The sequence below is a fragment of the Gasterosteus aculeatus genome, chromosome 16, assembly GCF_964276395.1.
Source record: "Gasterosteus aculeatus chromosome 16, fGasAcu3.hap1.1, whole genome shotgun sequence".
Lineage (NCBI taxonomy): Eukaryota > Metazoa > Chordata > Actinopteri > Perciformes > Gasterosteidae > Gasterosteus > Gasterosteus aculeatus.
The window spans coordinates 10,152,979-10,173,967 of NC_135704.1; the positions used below are offsets into that span (position 1 = coordinate 10,152,979).

Sequence of the window (20,989 nt, forward strand, 5' to 3'; positions counted from 1 at the left end):
TGTTCACACGTCACGTTGGTTCTACAAAAAGTTATTACTGTGGTTTCTTTAGTGCTCGGAGACAAGATAAGTGGTCCAAATCGATAGCATCAAACGCAAAATCAATCAACGCTCAAACTCCAACCAGCTTGGTCTTTTTTTTAAATATTTTATTGTTATTTTACTGAAGCCTCAAACCGAGCAGAAATAACCCCGGTGACATCAGCAGAGGCTATTTTACTCAGACGAATGCACTTTCAGATCCACAGACATTAACTGTTTTCACAGGCTCAGCAGCAATGTGTAAATGACCGTTTCAAGGGAAATGGAACATTTACTTGATTAGTGTCCTTAAATCTAAATCCATCCAAAGTACTTAAACTCTTTTATTCTTCAATTAATCTATTCGTTTTATTTGACTTCTTTATTACATCTCAGAGGCAAATTGCTTACTTCCTTTACTGCTATGCTTGTTTGCACACTTCCTGTCCAGTAAAAACCATGCCTGTGAGGGGTCAGGACTATGACTCAGGTGCAGAACAATAAGGAAACAAAAACTTCTTTCCAAGTTTGGAATCTTTTACTTGGGGAATAAACTAAACTAATGCAAGACAAAAAGGGTGCACAGGCAAAGGCGGAATTCACACGCTCTTGTAGAAACCAAAAAGGAAGAGGGCCTGGCAACGAAGTAAAATCAAGATAACCAAAAACAGCACTGGGTTTCTGACTACTAACATGCACCTCTGGGAAAGACAAAAGATAACCTGACACAGACAAGCGGGGAACTGAGGCTGAAATACAGGTGGAGGTAATTGCAAACTAAACTCAGCTGTGGGGAGAAACGAAGGGTGAGAAACTAGATACAGGAAGTGCAGTGGTTACAAAAATAAAAACAGGAAGTTAATCTCCACTGTCTCTTCGAGTCGTCACAATGCCTCTCCAAATGTGCTGATTTTATCCCAAAATCAGAACGTATATCAAGTATTAAATGTTCATCTATGCATATGAACATTTATTATTTTATATATTTACATAAATGTACCTTAAATCCCCTTCATATCACAGCTGGATATCCATTTCCAAACATGCAACCTGATTCGGGGATGTTACAGACAGTCAAAGGCACAGACATCTTTTATTTTAAAGTGGAACATTTAAAGCGTCCTGTCCTTTGATGTGTTACCCTTTACATTTTGAATAAAAAGCAAATCATGTTCACCTCATTACAACAATTGTCTATCAGTAAATTCTATTTGAATTAGCTGTCTTTTACACTAGAGATGTTTATTATTATAATATAAACAAAGTTGTCCAAACTGATGCAAGTTGGACTCAGAGAGACTTCATTTGGACTCTTGTGACCCCAAATGACCAACTCATCCCTGATTGGACCATTCAGCCCTGAGGGAGAAGTTGTCAAATCCTCCAAAAACCCTTTTTTGAGATCTGCATATAGCCCCCCAAAAAAGTCATGTCATGCACTGTTATAGTTCATGTCACACAGTCTTTTTGGAAGATCTTCTGTTATTTCTGGAAGAGACTATATAGGGACTCTTAATACAACTTCACGATGGTGAATGCAGAGCATTCATATCGCCGCCAACAGCTATTAGCTCAAGATATAATGGATTATTTTTTAGGTCACTGTCCCTCGTTGAAATCTGGGCTTCTCTGTGCTTTGTTGGTTTTGTTTGTATCTGTTTTCTGTGCATGTGAGTCCTTGTGTCTGATTAGCTGCTGCGCTCATGTGGCAGTCAGCTGATAACGCCTTCCTGACCACAGCATCACTGGAAAGCATCATGGCATATCTGCAGTTCCCCCCCTCTGGTTAACCTTGTTAGCCATGTCAGCACTATCGACGCTGTTAGCATCGTTAGCCACTAGCCTATCTGCTCAGCCATGTTGAGAGCCGTGTTGAGGCAACCCCCCTCCAATCATTTGCATGATCTGAATTTTCAATTTAGCACCTTTAAAGAAGCAGTCAACATCATGTAAACAAAACTATTCTGCTTATTGTTGTTATTGTATTAACAACCTAGTGGTAGAATATTTGCAGTCACTAAGCAATCCCTACCCACGTGGTGGAGATACATTATGCAATAAATGCTACCTAAAGTTAGGATCACGTGGGTTTCTACATCTTAGCTGTTTTTATACTCATAACAAACACTTTATTTTATCACGTGCGAGCGGGTCATTTCCTGTTTCTTCTCCGGCTGATGGGATTTTAAAGCCGCGCCGTCGAGGTCACCTGCGCGGGCTTCCTTTGGTCCGGGAGGGGGGGAAGGAAGGAGGGAGGGAGGACGGAGGACATCTCTCTCTGCTCACCGAGGAGGAGCCTGCAGCCCGACTTCCAGTAGCTGCCTGGCCACCGCCTTCTTTCTGCTCACCCCCTCCCTGCCTGCCTGCCTGCCTGCCTCCCTCTCTCGTCCCCCTCCTCCTCCTCCTCAGCCGCTACTGCAGCAGCCCGGTGCCTCCTGGATCCATGAAGAGAGCCCCCTGCACGGCACGTCCCCAAGCCACGATGGGCCGCGAGCTGAACACCGCGTTGATGTGTTGATATTGAGATTTTTTCAGTTATCAAATATGAATCATGCATTTGATATTTCTGGCCACTTTGCTCGGGAGCATCCTTTCGCCTTGGCTTCATCCATCACTAGCGTCATCCGGTACGTATCGCACGAGCCTGCTGCCTCTTCTTCTTTCCTTTTTTTCCTCTCACACACTTTCATCCAATTAGAAGCACCTTTCACTTTCCGTGTTGGGCTAAAATGAAATCCGATGATTTACTGCAGGTGCACATCATTGTCCCCCCCCCCCCCCCCCCTCCCTTCCCACTCCCTTAAAAAAAATATTTGATTTAATATGCGGCGTTTTCATGGTGCATGGTGCAGACCACATAAGCTCAGCCTCTTCTGTTCAGCAAATGGAAAGAGAGTGCTCTTTATTATGTATGAGTGGCGTGTTTGAATTAACTTCCTTTAAGTGCATGCTGTTAAATGCTTTTATATAACATTATACCTTCTGTTATCACAAGCTATTTGGATTTGTATTGGCATAATGAACCCTGCATGTATCTATCCGGTGCAGAGTTTTTTCACTTTGGAAATAAGCATATCAAAAGTAGCTCTCAATGAAATGAAGCTATTTATATTCTGCATTCTAAACCAGCCGTACGTGGGTGTCAGTGTAAGACGGCATGTAACCAATCATTCCCAACCGCGTCCGGGAGAATCGCAGTAAAGCCGGGGCCTCCTCAGTGTTATCAATTCGTTTCATGAATTAAGGATGACAGCTGGCTGTGTGTGTGCGTGTGTGTGTGTGTGTGTGTGTGTGTCAGGTCTTTCATGTATGTACGGTGGAAATTGTCTTGCAGTTTCTCAAGGAGAAGGAGACAAGGTTGAGAGGGACGCAGTGCCAGCCCAGCTAACGCAACAGGCAACTGCAGCACCTGCTCCAGACAACACAACCCACCATGCGGTAGAGCATGTGATCACCTACCCCTCGCGTTTAATCTACTACCTGAACGAGGACTCGGAGAGCACCTATCATGACCTGGACACCAGGGCCAAGAACCAAGCCACAGAGGGGCAGGTGAGGGCGGGACGGGCTGCCGGGGACGCGGTGGGTAGTCGCATCTGAGAAGTACCCCCGTGATCATTAGCGGGAAGGTTTCAGTCACATGCAGCATGCTGTGCGGGCAAAGTTTTGAATCCAGATTCACCTGCAGAGCGTTAACAGCCGCTTCATGCGCACAAGAGCTGGAGTGATGCCAGAGCGGCCGCGTTGAAGGAAGCCACTCTTCCAGTATACCCACTGTGCATTACCATCTGCCATTCATCCGACACAGCTGTTGTCTTTGTGCCGTAGACGATGCTCAAGGTGCACTCTGGAGGGTTTTGTGTCCGCGGAGAGCTGTGGTCTCACACGTTTGCATCATCTGCAGTCCCAACTCTTTTCCACCTTGCAGGCAGTCCACCTCGCCCAGGCCAGTTTCCAGTTAGAGGCATTTGGCACGCGATATGCTCTGGATCTATCACTGAACACGTAAGTCCTTGTCATCCATTCTAACTATAGCAGATCGTGCAAGCTAAATCCATCGATTTTAGAGCTCGTCGGCCCCTGTGGTCCAGATGTTGATCTCTATGCAGTGACCGGGGAGAAGGGGGGCTGCTTTCTTTGTTTACGTCAGAGACAAGACTGCGAGGTGATCAATTAACCGAATCTCGGTGCAAAGTCACAACTCGGAATCACAATTAGCCACATTTACAGGAAGGGCACCACGTTGAAATGTACTAAAGGTTCCCTTTCATCATAACGAACCTCGAGACACTCCCAGAGTGAGTGAGTCGTCTGTCTCGCTCACGGGAGAATCTTCTGTCAAGGTCATGTTGAATGTAATGTGCAGATGGTTGAAAACATATATTTATGTGTGGGTTTAAAGCAAAGCTGTGGGAAAACATTCCCTCCACAACGAACCCACACTAATATAAAATACGGTGGCATAATGTGCAAAACATTATAGGCACGTAAAGGGAAGCTGTGATTAACAGTTGTTATTTCTTGATTTAAATGTAGAGACAATGTTGACTAAATGTACACTTTAAGCTGCGTTAAAGTCAAACAAGTTGAACGTTTTTTAATCAATTAGAAAAAGAGTTTGCATATCACTCGGTAAGGTAAAAAAACGCCCTAATAGACAATAGTTGAAGTCTATATTAAGCCGTCAAAGTGACCGGAAACTGTAACTGACTGTAAATGTAACTCAATATGTGTCATAGCTGACACCAAATGGACCACCACTGTGATCCCCCTCTGTATATGACTGCTGTTGATATACGATATATTGATGTATTATTCTACGTGTCAGATCAGTGTTTAATGCAGCGTCAGTCACCGGTTAATGTAATTAGAGAAAGGGTAATGGAAGAGGTCAGCGCGCTAGTTTCCGGTGTGCTGAAAGCAATGTTAGTTCAGCTGCCGCAGCACAGACAGGCTGTTTAGGGTTTGGAAAACCAAAGACTCCATCTTTAATGAGGCGCAATTGGCCTGTTTGCATGAAAACTAGAGGGGAGGCAGTTACTCCGCGGCCTGCGATCACTCTCCCCTTCGCAGACACGAGGCTCCGGACACTCAATGGTATTGATTTAATGCCTTTGCAAAGTAGCCCGTCTGCATGTGTGAAGGTTTAATATACGTGTGTACAAGGACTTTACAATGTTGATTGAATTCAAAATCCCATGATGTGATTTAGAGGCTACGTTCTGTAATATCAGTCTGTATTTGTCTGCATCGCTGAGTGTTGTTAGATGTTAAGAGTAAAACGTTTCAATTGTTGGAATTCAGTCTCCAGTTACTTTAAAAAGTAGTTTCATCACTTTATCATGAACAATATATATACATATATATACAAGTTTTAGCACAATTTCACTCCTACAAAGTGCAGATTTCAGCAGCTACCTGAAGTATATCGTGTTTTTGTTTTATTGTGCATGATATCGAGAGGCTGTGGGAATTCTGAATGTGCTATTGAGCTTTTTGTTGTTGACTGTTTATTGAAGAGGTGATGCTCATGTATCAGGGAGGCCAAAGGGAGAGCCTTCCTTCATCTTCAGTGTGCGTGTCTCTCTTCACTCGGCAATGCGAAAGAAAGAAAATAAAGCAGAAGTAAAATAGACCCAAGTCAAACAACTGCGCGTCACATTTAAGAGATATGCGCCTTATTGTCAGACTTCGCGCAAACGCCACCGTAATACAGCGGCAGCTCTGTACAGCAGCGGCACCGAGGCACCTGAAAGCATGACCTTGATTCCTAGCGGTTTGCTTGTAGGTTATCTGTGAGATACATGAGCTAACTTCAGTGTGTGCCTTTTTTTCTGTGAGAACAGGGGTTTGAATTCCGCTTGGTGTTGTAGCTGCGACAGTACTGATCTAAATATAGAAGGTCTGCAACCTGCCAATGGCTGCTACTTTATCTGCAAACCTCTATCTGCAAACCTCTCACTGTACCTTTTTTTTGGGTATCAGAGAAGATGTTTTTCTCAGTTAAAACAACAAAAAGTGCATTTGATCGTTAGAACGTCCTCCCTCTATGCTTCGCCGCCGTCTCCCTTCCCAGATGTGGCGCCGTTGGACTCAGAGACCTGCGGGGGGGGGGGGGGGGACGCGCCTTCTCAAGGCCCGTGCAGACACGGGCGCCCTTTTTAGCCGCCCTCACACGCTCACACTCGTACAAACAGCGGTACGCTCTGCGCGTGGCCCACTCTCCACGCCCTGCCTCGTCCGTCACGCTATTAATAGCCCCTCCGTCAGGGATCTCTCACACGCGTGGACTCTCCTCTCACAACGGTGCCCTCGCTGCTCTTGTGCCGCCGAGCATCGCACCAAAAAATGTCCCACTGATGTTCATCACTCCTACATTTTTATTTTTTCTTGTGGAAGAGGATGTTCTTTTGTGATTTGCAAGGTTACTAGGAAGAAGAAAAAAAAGAAAAAGTGCTGTTGTTGCAGAAATTGCAGGCTCTTGAAGTCAGTTGTCAGCCAACAGATTGAGTGCGTGAGATGATGAGGGACGCTGACTCAGATAGCGGGAACTGGCAGGAGGACCGCTGTGTTCAAGGTGAAGCCGAGGCCTCGAGATCATTCCTCACGTCATTAGCAGCTTTTAGACAACGAGACTTCTGTTTCTGTTCCTGATATGTGTGCGGTTTCTCATCTGGTGATGTTATTTTGGGAGATTTGAGGAAGAAACAATGTTCCCTAAATGAGTTCATGTAACGCTGTAAATGGGTTTGGAGATGATTGATTGTGATCCTCAGTTTCTCTACGATAACGCCAATTATTGAGTAGGTGGGAATCTTGTTGTCACAGTATCTTTTTGAGTAAATGCGTCATAATGTTTCCTGAGGGGAGGCAACGTTTAAAATATCCGCTGCACTTTTCGATGACTGTTTGTGCAGGCTGATCCAGGCACAGTGGTGATGAGTGCTCTTGTTTAAAACGCCAACCAAAGCACTACTCACCGCTAGTTGAAAACCACAATGTGTGAGTCAGAGAAAACAGAAGGAGAGAGAGACTATTTTTGTGTGTTTTTTTTTTTAAATTCTCACTGCATCACATCCGCTCCACCTTAATCAACTGCAATCTCTATTTTTACAGTGACTTGCTGTCGTCGGATTACGTCGAGATCCACTACGAGGCGGGGAAACCTGTTTTGTCAAAGGTAACGTCTTTGTTGGTTGTGACTAAAATGTTAAAGCACACATCTGTTCAGTGTTCTGTGTTTCCTACAGCTGCTGTTTTTTATTTTGTCGAGTACGTTCTCGGCAAAGCAAAAGGCTTTAATACAACTTTTCGGAAATACACTTAGCAGATGTGAGTGTCGGTTTCATGTAAATGAGTTTGCTTCTCGCCTTTTATCATCAAGCCTCCTGCAAGCATAATCAAACCAACACTGCAACTGTCAAGGAAATCTTCTTTTGCAGACCAAGAAAAAGAACAAATTGTACAGGACGTAGAGACGGGTAGCTGGATGTACAGAGAAAGAGGGATAAATAGACAGACAGATTGTGATAGATAGTTTGGTAGGTGGATTAAAATACGTGATTTTCATTGAACAGAGGAAAAGAGGCGATAAAGAGGGGAGGTAAAAAAAGAGGTTGGGAGCGTAGAGCTCGTTCCGGCTGCTGCTGCTGATTCAGGCACAGGGGCTGGGCGCGCTGTAGCTGAATCAGCAGGGTTTTGCTCTCCTGCAGCCTCCTGCTGGATCTCTGGTCACGTGACGAGAGAGAAAGCCTTCTGCGGTATCAGTGCAGTGTGGGATGGGTGAGGAGAGCGAGGCAGCGAGGGGGGGGGGGGGGGGGGGGTGGATGTCCTCTGCTCACCCTGCATCTGACAGCTGAGTCACAGATAGTGCCAGGAGCCACCTCTGCAATGTTTTCACTTCACATCTTAACGAGCAAAGAACCCCTGCCGAAATATTTTTGCAAACGTACCAAATTGGCATCTGCGAGCCAAGCTGCTGCCTCTGAGATGATCGGAAAAAAAAGTCAAACGCTTAATAATTGAGTGAAGAAATACGACACTTTCACCGTGCAAAGGTGAACCCGAGTCGTCGTACACTTTGGTGGGATTCTAGCGGGTGATGCTCCTCTAGGTGTAGCTGGGGTTTGCTGTGATGCTACATTAGCGCTGTGTCGTCTTCCCTCAGGGCGGTGAGCACTGTTACTACCACGGCCAGGTGAGAGGGAACGATAACTCCCGCGTGGCCTTATCCACCTGCAACGGGCTGCAGTAAGTGAACAGCGGAATTGTGTGCGATCCTCGCCGCGTTCAGAATAATTCCGGATACACTCATCTCTGCTCCTCAGCTCCTATTGACTCGCTATCGACTGCCTTTCTCTCTCTTTTCTGCTCTCTGTGCAGTGGGATGTTTGACGATGGAGTCCATGTTTACCTAATTGAGCCCTTACAACAGACTCATTCTATCGTAAGTTATAACCAAAATATGTACTGTATCATACAAAGGTTTTACACCATTCACCCCCATCACACGTGCAAAACAACCTCTGCTGTCCCTCATTACATTAGTACATTAGCTGAAGTACCATTTTGCCCAATTTGAAGATGGTTTAAATGCATTTGTTGTGTTATTTTTGTTGTTGTCCTGTTACATTGTTTACATGTATTTGTTCTTAGTAGTAGTTGTGGGCGGGACAATGTGGTTGAAATAAATATCAAGATATTGTTAAGGATGTTCATTATATTGTATTGATTTCACTGTGCATCGTGATATCAAATATCAACAATTTGCCTGTATTTCCTGGACTTCATGTTGTCACTGCATCAGGCCCAGAAATAGACTGGAATTTTCTAAACTTGTTAACTTCTAACTTCTTTGCTCGGCTAAACGTTTATAACCATGTTTCAGGTCTTTACGTTAAATCAACCAGCTTTAGCTTTATTTTCCACAGACCGACTTATGGGTCCTCAATCTGTTGGCAGTTAACACTTGTTTTCTTTACCCGTGCAGGATTCAGCTGCAAGGCCACACAAACTAAGAAGAAGCCTTTCCCCTCAGTGGGACAATGATTCAGAGGAACAGGGTCAGTGTTTCCTTCCCCTCACATTGACCCCAAGCGTGTTCTCCACAAAGCACACCAGCATGGCAACAAGTAGTTATTCCTGGGGTTGTATAGCAGAGCTAAAACACAATAACAATAACTTTTACAGCTTCATGTTGTAAGTTTGGAATAGCGAGAAGGTGAATACTCACTCAGGAATGAATTTAATGATGCTAAAGAGTGATGTCAATGGTTTTTTCTTCATATTTTCACAAAGTACAGAATGTTTTGTTACACCCACTTCTTCCATTTTGCCGTGTTGGGTGTATCTTCTCTAGTCTAGCTTGTTTACTGTGCTTAATGGCGGATTTAGGGAAATGACTTGAGATTTTTTTTAAGGAAAAAAACAAACTTAGAAAAACACCACCCTGTGGGCTTGAAGTCACAGTGGAGGTGTACACGGCCCAGTTGTAAACATGCGAGTTGAAATGTCACTATTTCCTTGCGTGGGTTGATAGTCGAGGAGGAGGAGCAGCTCTTCTCCGAGCTGGATGACTTGTCCTGGCTGAAGCGCAGGAAAAAGCGAGCAGTAAGTCCCTGATCTCACCTCTCTCGACAGCAACACGACAAACAACAAAAGTAACATTACTTCACCAGATGTGTGGTCTTAATCGACTAATAAAGAATACAATCCACTTCCTGATATTAGCTTTTGTTTTGTATTTGGCAGATGCCTCGGAATGTATTTGAGGAGATGAAGTACTTGGAGATCATGATTGTCAGTGACCACAGTATGGTATGTAACCGGCAGGGTCCCATGCAAATAACACATTAATATTTCAGACCTTCTCTGCTTGTTTCCTCCACAGGAGGGAGCCATGAATTCAGCATATTACTCTGAGTGAGCACCATCAAATCACTGCGGCTGGTTTATCTTTGTACTCTTTCGTCTGTGCCCGCAGTATAAGCGACACAAGACCAGGCAGCACACGAGGAACTTTGCCAAGTCGGTGGTGAATTTTGTGGATGCTGTGAGTAAACTGCTTAGTTACTTAAGTGCTACCCAGCAAATGATACCATGCTCACATACTCCACTCATATGGTGAACTTTAGTAGCGGGTTTGCACCGTTAATACGATTTTGATTTTGATGTTAGCATTCCAAGCAGCTCTGTTCTTATGTAGAGCCTCACAATGCTGGAAGAAGAGCTCATACACTCACAAAAGAATTATTGGAATATTTTTTCTGATGATTTAACACTAAGGCCGAAGGAGCATTTCAATGTTTCAGTGGTGGATGTGAAGCACATTTGTCGTTTTGAGTTCAGCGGAATATAACATTTCACCCATGATAAGGCAGCCTTGATGTTCCATATGCACAACACACTGAGCAAATATGTCCTTACAGTGTGAACATATTGATTAGTTGCTGATGACAGCCGAAGTGCTTCTCTTGTGTCATAAGTGCATCGCTGTAAACCTGAGTAGGGCCCCGTGCTTGTCCTATTGTCAGTATTGTGCTGCTGTTTGCACTCGTCGTGTGTATTAACACTCCCGTGTTCCTCCTTTTCCCCAGTGTGCCGCATCCCCTCATCTGTCCTCCTCAGACAGTACAGATTCAAATTCACACCCAGTGTTGTTCTCCTCTCCCTGTGCTGTTGCTGCTCTCCCGCTCTCTGCATCTCTTTCTCTCTCTGCCTCTCTTTATTCCTCCCATTCACTGCGCGCTTCCATGGCAGATCTTCAAAGAGCAACTACATACACGAGTGGTGCTCGTTGCTGTGGAGATCTGGACGGACAAGGACCAGATCCCCGTCAGCGTGCGGCCGCTGGAGATGCTGCGGGATTTCTCCAAGTACCGACAGCAGAGCATAAAGCACCATGCCGACGTCGTGCACCTCTTCTCGTAGGTTCTCATTTAAATTTGTGTTTGCATCACCCTTAGGTGCATCTTCTTTACTAATATTGATTATAAGTCAGGATTTAGTGTTTATTTTCAGTAATATTCTTAGAATTTTTAGCTTTTTCTTCAATTTGATTGCTTTTAATGTTATTTACATAAAGCAGGTAAATGTATTATAGTATAGTTGCCATTTTATTTATCCGTATTGGACGTGTATTTGGTTATAATATACAGATTGGGACATCGAGATGATATCTATGCAGTCATGTCAGAGCTTTAGCTCATGGGTTGACATTATATTCTCTTTGTACGTCTTTGTATTTAAATAGCACTGTGTCTTCAGGAGTGAATATTCCATCACACGTATTGGCTACCTATGTATTCCCATGTGGACTTCCTTTCCTTCTTTTGACGTCACTTTACTGTTCCCGTCTCCCTTTCTGTCTTCCAATCGTTCTTTCAGAAATGTAACTTTCCACTATCGCAGAAGCAGCGCGGCCTACTTTGGAGGCATGTGTTCTGTGAGCCGAGGAGTAGGGGTCAACGAGGTCAGGCTTTCTACCTTAACACTGTGCATCACATCACGAGAGTGAGCGCGGGTGAATAATCCTCGGTCTCTGCTGTGCCAACAGTACGGCACCAGCTGGTCCATGGCGGGCTCCCTGTCCCAGAGCCTGGCTCAGAACCTGGGCATCCAGTGGGACCCGGCCTCCAAGAGAAGTACACACCACATACACCTGGTCATCTGCTAGCTGGTATAGATGAGGGCCGAGCTGTAAAAAAACATATTTAGCTCTCAAGCCTTAGATGGTTTTAGATTTATCGTACTTTAGACAGGACTGTCGAGTGAATGTATTTTAATTTGCCGATGGATGAAAATAGATTCCACTATTCTATTTCCACTTCTTTAATGTTTGAGTGGTTTTCTCAGATTTGATCTTAGTAGTAGTATAGTGTATATAGTGTAGTATAGTGACTGTAGGACAAAAGCATGGCTTTTGGCTGAACTAAACTGTCTCTTGTTAATTCTTACATGTTCCAGAAGAGACAGATGGAGAGATGCTCTGATTTTATAGGCAAAAGTGGGGCAAAAGTAGACTTTCAGTCAGGCTTGAAGTAGGGTGATTTATGCCAGTTAGTTTTGCCATTAGAGGCAGGCGGAGTAGAACAGCTGACGTGGTTGACGCTCAACCATCAGTGAGATTTTTTTTATGGTCCCAGAATTGGTAAAAATTATAGTTATTGTGCTGGAGATTAGGCTCTAAACACACTGATCATTTCTCACTGAGGGAATAAAGTCAATGTTCACATATTGTATTTCATGCTAGTGTTGAATAATGTGTCTATTTCCGTCGTTCCTCTCACAGTCTGTTTCTGTGTTTTTTCTTCCCTCTCTTTCCTATTTCCAGAGGAATGTGGTTGTGTTGACTCGTGGACTGGCTGCATAATGGAGGACACCGGGTAATGTCCAACATACCCCTGAGACACACACACACACACACACCGGAAAGAGGGATGGCGGAACAATTATAGATGCTTGTTTATTGTCACCTGCATGTGTAATCACCTCTCTGGGAGTGCGTGGGAATGAATGCAGAACTGGTAGATAAATGTTCTGTTTTGACCTCGCTGATTATTCACAATCTCCAGTGTCAACCCTCTTTTGTTAAACAATTCCTAAGCAAACAGTAAAAGAATAAACTGTTCAGTGCATGTGAATACCAGATGGTCATTATGCTCTCATTAACTACTGGTATGTGATGATATTGGAAGGGGAACATTATACAGAAGTTTATCCTCAACAGAGCGTCCATGAAGGCATTTCAACGCTGCTCTTTTCTTTAATAGTAATACATTGTTCTGTTCTCATACACCAAATTGGGCTTTCATCTGCTCCAATTGCTCTATTCTTCTTCTGTGTGTGTGTGTGTGTAAAATATCATCTGATTTTGAAAGCCGCTCATCACACAGCATTTCGAACCGTGCTTCCGTGATGGTGAGTCGGCCCTTTTGGTTTATTATCACCTTGTGTTCTCACTCTCTTCAGGGTCCAACACCCACGCAGATTCTCCAAATGCAGCATCTCAGACTACAAGGAGTTCCTGTTGAAAGGCGGAGGCTCGTGTCTGTTCAACAGGCCAACCAAGGTGAGACTCTCACAACTCTGGCCCGACCGCCACGAGTCGCGCGGCCGCTCCGCTCTCACCTCTCTCACCGCCTTCCTGTCTTCTCCCGTTAGCTGTTCGAGGCCACAGAATGCGGTAATGGATTCGTGGAAGTGGGAGAGGAATGCGACTGCGGCGCTAGAGCAGTACGTTTTTTCTCTTTTACTCCGGAACGTCGGGCCCGTTTGTTGTCGTCTGTTCGTCGTGATGCATGAAGCTCTTTTGCCCGTTTATTCTCAGGAGTGCTACAAGGACTGCTGCAAGAAGTGCTCCCTGGCCAACGGGGCGCACTGCAGTGATGGCCCGTGCTGCAATAACACATGTCTGGTATGACTTTTCTTCTTTTTTTTTATTTCTTTAAGTTTCACAGAACTAATTATTTATTTAAGCCTCTGACTCGTATCTTCTCTCCTTTTCTTGGCAGTTTTATCCACGAGGTTACAGTTGCCGCTACGCTGTGAACGACTGCGATATCTCAGAGACCTGCTCCGGGGACTCTGGACAGGTGTCCTTGAGTTGAACTGAACATTTCATTACATTTATTTTAGCAATTACTATCTAATGTTCGTGGTGTTATTTTTTTTATGTTTGCAGTGCCCTCCCAACCTTCATAAACAAGATGGTTACTACTGCCAGGTGAACAAGGTAGGTACCAGGTGACATCAAACAAGCAGTCCTGCTTCAGAATATCAGATTAGTAGACTGAAAATGTCTTCACCGTCTTCTTGTTTCCCTTCCTGAAGGGACGCTGCTACACCGGAGAGTGCAAGACAAGAGAAAACCAGTGCAAATACATCTGGGGCTCAAGTAAGACGAACATTCCCTTGGCTCGCATCAGTTCGTATCAGAGTATCAGCCTACGGAGATGCTGCATGAAGATAGACTCGCTGTAGTCAGTGCCGCGCACCTCACGCACCTTCTCTTCACCTCAGAGGCCGGAGGTTCGGACAAGTTCTGCTATGAGAAGCTGAACACAGAGGGCACCGAGAAGGGCAACTGTGGAAAAGATGGAGATAAATGGATCCAGTGTAGCAAACAGTGAGTTTTGAAGAAAGACAAATTAGGTTACTAACATATGAGCATGACAGTACTTTATTCTTCTACATGGACCCAGGGCTTTGTTTTTTCCTTATGTTATTTTATTACTGACATCACAGGAGATTAATAAGGTTTTGAAACCAACCAGTAGAGGGCAACAGAGGGCATATTGTCTGCACTGTTTTTACAACCTACTCAAAACCTACTCCGATTTTTATTTGCAGCATTGTGTTTTGTCAGCAACGCTCTCTAAATACGTTCATGTTGATCTCCAGGGTCTAAAGGAATACCTCACCATTTAAATAGTAATTTGCATATCAATCACTCCACGCAAGTTTCCTTGACACTGAGCCTGAGCCTCACCTTGTTCCCTGGGTGTCTTAAGCCTGAAAGGCTCTGGGTGGGTTGAATACGTGGAATAAAGTTTAGGCTTTTAGAGGAGGGAAATCCTGACAAGGCAAACTTACATTGAATGGACGATTGGCATCTGCACAGACTTCTCTCTGTTGTATTTTGCAGTGACGTGTTCTGTGGTTACCTTTTGTGCACCAACATCGGCCGCAACCCCCGCATTGGCATGATGAAAGGAGAAATCACCCTGGCCTCCTTCAACCCTCAAGGCAGAATGGTAGACTGCAGGTAAAGACTTGAGAGTTCTACCACATTTTTTACGAGCTGTCCATGTCCTGGGAACTTTCCGCTGTGCTCCGTGCCTGGTTTATTCTCCCATTGCATGAGCCTTTGCTCCCTCCCCCTCTTTCCGTCTTTTTCTCCCCCTTTCCGTCCCTCCAACCTCTCTTCACAGCGGGGGCCACGTCCTGTTGGATGATGAGACGGATCTAGGCTACGTGGAGGACGGGACTCCGTGCGGGCCGTCCATGATGTGCCTTGACCGAAAGTGTCTGCCAATCCAGTCGCTCAACATGAGCACCTGCCCCAGTGGACCTAATGGACAGGTGTGCTCTGCCCATGGGGTGAGTCCGCTTACCCTCAATTTACACTTTCGGGAGGATCCTACATTCTACCGAGCGTAGGTAGCTAAATGCCGGCGGAGACACGCTCACATTAGGAAATGTAAATACTGAAATAACGATGCCCTAATTCCATTTAGCTGCTCCTGTATCGGAGGTTTTGTGCATGGGGGCCTACTGTCATGGCTCACTGGGACACTTATAGAACAGACCTATTGTTAATGTTATGCACCTGTTCTGTTCCTATTATGTCAAATCAAGATGTCGGCCGTGAGCAGGAGCCATTAGTTTCCAGCGCGTTGTGGTTCATCGAGCCATTGTTGTGTAATTCAATCAATCAGATTAGGTTCTGTCTGTAGACTGTCTCTGCTGCTGTTAGCATAATTAAATCAGCTTCGAATAAGCAGCTGTCCCGGCTCACAATTCCTTTCTAGAGCTGTAATATAATTAATCTCTTACACTGTCGTAGGTGTCTAGGTGGGAGCCTTTGTTAACTGTGGATGAGCAATCCAGATGATTCCCAAAAAGTATCCCAGCGTATCAGCACAGCTTTTAAAATACCCTTGTCGCCTCATCTATTTTTGTCTGATCTGTACAGGTGTGCAACAACGAAGCCGCGTGCACCTGTGACACCACCTGGGCAGGGACAGACTGTAGCATGCCTGATCCTCCTAAAGAGCCTGAGGCCACTCAGGACGAAGGACCCAAGGGTCGGTTTCCACCTCCTTCAACCTCTGCTGTCTGACAGAATAATAACCCACGTGTCAATGTGCACTGATCTAATTTAGCCAAGATTCACGCTGAGTTATATTCCGTATATACGTTGTTGTCATCGTCAGTCGCACTGTTAGATCTGAGTCTGCACACAATCCCACAGGTGTACCGGAGTCACAAAGACGCTGCATGTAAGATGGCGACTGCAGGAGAATGAAACGACAGTGTTACATTTGTTACGATTTTAGAAGATGAAATGAACACACAGCTCAAGTTGTACACCTGACACTTCTGACCACAGGGGGGACGGATGAGGTGGTTAAGGGCGATGGGAAGCGTCACAGAGGGAACCGCGTCACTTCATCCATGACTCTGAAGCAGAAGCCTGCTGTTTGTTTTTGACAGGGTGGTAATAACGCTCCTTTTCCCTCTGCACAGTGAGCGTGGCCACTAACAGGCTGATAGGGGCAGTAGCAGGGACCATTCTGGCCCTGGGGGTGATTTTTGGAGGCACAGGGTGGGGAATAGAGTAAGCATCTTTAACCCTTTCACAGCTCTTCCTCTCATAGTGGTGCCTCAGTGTGCGGGCGGTCTCGTGAGCCGGCCTGAGCCCGTGTGTGCGTCCCGGTGGCTTTGTGTTTTCTTGTGTGTTGGTGATGACCATATAATTGTCACGTGATTGGATGTATTCAGTGTTGTGTGATTGATTGATGGACTCCTCCTCCTTTTCCTCCTGTTGTTCCCCATTACTACGAGCCTCTTTCTTCATCCTCCCTCTTCTTCCTGTGGTCCCTTTTCTTTCTCTGATTCTTAGTCGTCATGTGGTTGCTCCTGTGATCCTCTCCTTTCTGGGGCATGTGGGGCATTTAGATGGAAAACAGTCCCGAGAAATGACCAGTTAATCAGCTGGCTGGTCAGACAGTGGTAGGCTGTGTGGTGACTGGGAACGCGTAAAAACATTTCTACTGCTCATACTGCAGACCACATATAAATCTCAATGCTAATCTCTGGTTGATTAAACCTTTATCGTGATGGATAACCACGGTCTAGTCTGGTCTGCACAACCCAAACGGACAAACCACTGATAATCACTACCTCAGCTGACACCAGATACATGTAAAGACTACATTATCCATGTTAACACTAAAAGGGGGCATGCAAACTAAGATACGGTCATTTTGCTGTAACAGTACTTATGGTTATGTTTTTTGTTCCATGTGAAATCGTCATTGTACAGTTACATGTTATTTACACAGTAAGTGAGTATAGAAACTCATTTTTTTTTTCCCATAACCCTTTACAGGTCCTAGTGCCACCAATCTAATAATAGGCTCCATCGCCGGAGCCATCCTTGTGGCTGCCATAGTGCTGGGGGGGACTGGATGGGGCTTTAAGTAAGCAACGCGCCGCATGCCTCTCCTGCTGTAACTCTAGCATCCATGCTGCTTCTAGACACCAGGGTTTGAGATCCTGCTACAGAATATGGACCCCAGGGTGGACAGTACACAAACGCATGCTTAACACACACCTGAACTGCTCAGCTTGGTCCGGTGTGCAGTCTTGGTTTTTGTAGAAGGGTGATCTGGAGAGACTCTGGGCTCCATGTGCGGCTTTGTGTGTTGATCTGTAGCAGAACCTCAAACTGATTGGACGGGCAGAGCTTACGCTTGACATGCATGTTGAGTTCTGACAACAGAGGAGGAAAACAATAATTGCAATAATAGCGTAGTGATAATTTTAAAAATCTATGCTTGTGTTGATCAGTTAAATTCTTATATCCCCTCTGAAATGCAAAGAGAGACCTCTAGCATCTCTGTGTAGCCAGTAAATGTACTTTATTGTACAATAAATACATACTGCTAATTAGCTCGCCGTCTTGAGCAACAGAGGTGTTACACATCTTAATAAGCCTAAAAGATAGCTGACAATCCTGCAGCAACCAAAGCATGCCAGGTAGCAAAGCATCATGGTCTTCACCTAAACATGCAGGAAAAAAAATGCGGAAGGAAAACAGCAAAACATTTCTGCACGTTAACCTGTTGAATTTGGAGGAGGTCAGTTCATTGCACAAAGGCTGAGCCAAACCCAGATTGATCTGGTCCCGGGTCCTCATGCTCTCATCACCTCCATGATCTTTTTCTCAGTCCGTTACTCCTTGAGGGGTGAGAGACTTTAAATGGAGTTGGTGAGAGCGACACAGAGACAGAAGCCAGGACCCCTTTTTGTTGGCCGCAGCCTTTGTGCCTTGGCTGGCCACACCCACCTGAGATGGCCAGGCTCCGCCCTAGAGCGGAGCAGGATTCTCGGACCCCGCCCACACCGGCTGCCATTGCTGCCTGCTTCACAGACCTGGTACAGACACGGCGCATTCCACTGCATGAACCACGCACAACAATAGTGCCACCTTCGAGTGGCCTACTGTTGGAACCGGTGCATGACGGAGTGATAGAAGACCCACAACAAGCCACAGCACGGGGAGGTTGTGCATCACTCTTGTTGTCGTATTGTTGTCGTCCCACTGTTGTGGTAGTTATTGTTGCTGCTGCTGCTGTGGTTGGTGTTTATGTGGTTGTCTCCTTTTTTCCCCACTTCTGTAGAATATATTTTATGTTTAGCTCTTTCCTCCCAGATTGTTATGTTTTTTAGTGGAACTAATGTCTTTCCCATCCAAACTGGTAATGAGACTTGACTCCTACACATCTTGTACAATGATGTTGCACGCACAAACCGGTTGGAGGTTGCCTGGAAGAGAAGAGATTTATATTCATCGACCTTAAAATGAATTTCATTTGCTCAGTTAAAAGTGGGTGAAAGTTTTCATGTAGGTCATTTTTATCCGATGCCAAGTGTCACAAATTGTGACAGAGAAGGAAATATGAAGTGAAATGGATCCTAAATGGAAATGGTTTTCATTATGTTTATCATAGGGTCGATCAGCATGAATTGGAATGTTGAGATTTGCGAATATAAATACCTCTTGACTGCCTCTTAACAGTCACGACCAAACTGGCTCAACACGGACCTCCCTTTTAATCCTTCTTGGTAAACCTTGAATAACAATATAACCGTGGATATTTTTATTTCATTTCCTACTCTTGAACATAACAAGTCATGAAGTGTCATTGGCAGTGATGAGTGTGGTTGCTTGTTCAGGTTGCACTGGCTGTGAAACAGACGTGATTACGCCGCACACTGACTCCTGTTTCTTGTCTCTATGTAAGAAATGTGAAGAAACGCCGATACGACCCCAACGCTTCAGCCATTTAACCCGGGGAGAGAGGGCGATCCCAGAAGGACTCCTTCAAGGCTTCCCTAGTTGGCTACCTGACAGCTGGACTGCACTTATTGCTGCTGATCCTCGGCATTAGATTTACTTGAAAAAGAGGACACATAGTGGACATTTTAACAAACTCCATCGTAGTGACGTTAGACAATGCAGCCTTTTTCGACTCCACCTCACACATATAACAACCCCTCCCTCCATCCTCCCACTCCGATCTCTAGAGCGACAGCGCTCCTCTTCCATCCTTTAGTGCCAGTGCACAGGCGTTCAGGCGGAATCCACACCACTCTCTCACCTGGCATGACTTTCCGCACAAAAGCGTGCTGCTTGCTGGCCCCCCTGGCATGAAGAGCCCTCTCTGCAGGACTCTGCATGGCTACGAAAGCTATACCGCAAACACATACAGAGAAGGAAGATGGAAAAAAAGGACTTTTTGAATGCAGGGGTAGCCTTGTTAAAAACCAAACCCAGGGAAAGGCGGTTAAAGCTCCTCTAGTTTACGTTTGAGGGGCTGTAGATGAGTAAGGAGGCTGCATGTGAGGACCTATAAGGGCAGTGCAGACCACCTAGCGAATGCACACACACAAATTGTACATAAATGAAGAGTTCAGGTTTGGAAAAGCAGCATATTTTTCACTTTTTTTTAAATCTCAGCATGTTGTATAGCGGGTGTTTTTGGCAATGTTCTTGACCAAAATTGGGTTTTGAGCCAAAATTGTAATCGCGTGTCGCACATCCTCCGGCCGTGGTCCGGCCTGAGGTCGGATTCAGCGCACAGAGTAACCACGGTGGTCGAGGAGAAGCATGTCAGTGATCCAGACTGACGTCGCCTCTGATTAATGTCACAAGAACCCCCCCACCCCTCCCACCCTCTCCTCACTCCTTCCCCGCTCCCGGAGTATCTTCAACAGTAACTCAAAAGCCAAAGAACCAATCACCTGAACATATGGATGTTGTTGCACACAGAGCACTTTCCCCTCTGTCTGCAGCCAGCGGTGCCTCTCCGACTGCTGAGGGCATCACGTCGGTCCGAGCAGGCGCTCACCTGTCCAGCCAGGTCTCGTGTAACAGTCCTCATCAACACCCACTATACTGGCTTAACCTTTTTGCTCTCATAAACTCTTAACCAAGTCCGGTAACACTGCATGCATTCACTATAGCGGGCTTATAATTCTATATGGAAGTCCCCAAAATCTGCAAGAAAAATACGCTTCAAAAGATAGGTGCATGTCAACAACAAAAACATTTAACTTTTATTTACTATGCAAAGAGAGATATCGCACAAACGTATGAGTATATTAATGTCAACGTAGACATGGAAGTACAAGAACGTTCTGCTAATCAGCCAATCTTTTGTATTTGGCCGAACCTTCGTCTGGTTTCACTTTGCTTCAGCGTACTCAAACCATGAATGGACAAGTAGAAAAAAAAGAATGAATTAATATTCCCAAATGAAAAGCAAGAGAGCACCCTTTTACATTTGTGGAACTGAAAATATTTTTTGTGTGTTTTTTCATCCGGTCTGATATTTTTAATCTCACACATGCACACGCACGTACACAAACACACTGTATGGTGCCTGTACATATCGAGGCCTGGACAGTTTTCTTGTGCAGGGCTATTATTTCCCATCCAGCGGATAGTTGGTGTGTTTCCAGGTGCTGCCATAGCACTGGCATCGTTGTAATCCTCCATGTTACTCCTCATCCGGTGTCCCTCTCTCACTGCATCATGTACATTTGGACCGATGAATAAACTACTGACAAATTTTATACAAGCGTCTCTGGGTTTTTCCTGCCGAATCAGCATAACATTTTTATTTGACTTTTTTTTACGATTGACTATAATATTTTTTCGTTACATTTAAACATAGAT

General features: G+C 45.1%; 1 protein-coding gene across 5 annotated transcripts; it reads left to right on the forward strand.

Moving 5' to 3' along the window:
* The first annotated feature begins 1,327 nt into the window (after positions 1 to 1,327).
* Positions 1,328 to 20,886, forward strand: adam23b (ADAM metallopeptidase domain 23b). Of its 5 annotated transcripts, XR_013452995.1 has the most exons (27): positions 1,328 to 2,648; positions 3,320 to 3,573; positions 3,950 to 4,026; positions 7,138 to 7,201; positions 8,189 to 8,271; positions 8,404 to 8,467; positions 9,011 to 9,083; positions 9,560 to 9,630; positions 9,772 to 9,837; positions 10,004 to 10,072; positions 10,780 to 10,946; positions 11,407 to 11,491; positions 11,576 to 11,663; positions 12,353 to 12,404; positions 12,991 to 13,090; positions 13,183 to 13,254; positions 13,349 to 13,435; positions 13,533 to 13,613; positions 13,703 to 13,753; positions 13,852 to 13,915; positions 14,041 to 14,146; positions 14,666 to 14,785; positions 14,952 to 15,120; positions 15,716 to 15,827; positions 16,270 to 16,360; positions 17,135 to 17,225; positions 19,053 to 20,886. XR_013452995.1 is itself a non-coding variant. In XM_078090423.1 (26 exons), the coding sequence occupies exons 1-26, from the start codon at positions 2,573 to 2,575 to the stop codon at positions 19,096 to 19,098; spliced, it is 2,388 nt and encodes a 795-aa protein (XP_077946549.1). In that variant the 5' UTR covers positions 1,328 to 2,572; the 3' UTR covers positions 19,099 to 20,886. The 5 variants fall into 5 exon arrangements, 4 of the variants coding, with proteins under 4 accessions (XP_077946549.1, XP_077946548.1, XP_040057449.2 ...); XM_078090423.1 differs by lacking the exon at positions 17,135 to 17,225; XM_078090422.1 differs by lacking the exon at positions 16,270 to 16,360.
* The last annotated feature ends 103 nt before the right edge of the window (positions 20,887 to 20,989 follow it).

What these genes read in the sequence shown, in the direction of transcription:
- adam23b (XM_078090423.1), top strand. Translation starts at nt 2,573, where the DNA reads ATGCATTTGATATTTCTGGCCACTTTGCTCGGGAGCATCCTTTCGCCT. An exon ending in AGCGCAGGAAAAAGCGAGCA is followed by an intron (nt 9,631 to 9,771) that starts GTAAGTCCCTGA and finishes TGTATTTGGCAG; the next exon opens with ATGCCTCGGAATGTATTTGA. An exon ending in GAGGAGTAGGGGTCAACGAG is followed by an intron (nt 11,492 to 11,575) that starts GTCAGGCTTTCT and finishes CTGTGCCAACAG; the next exon opens with TACGGCACCAGCTGGTCCAT.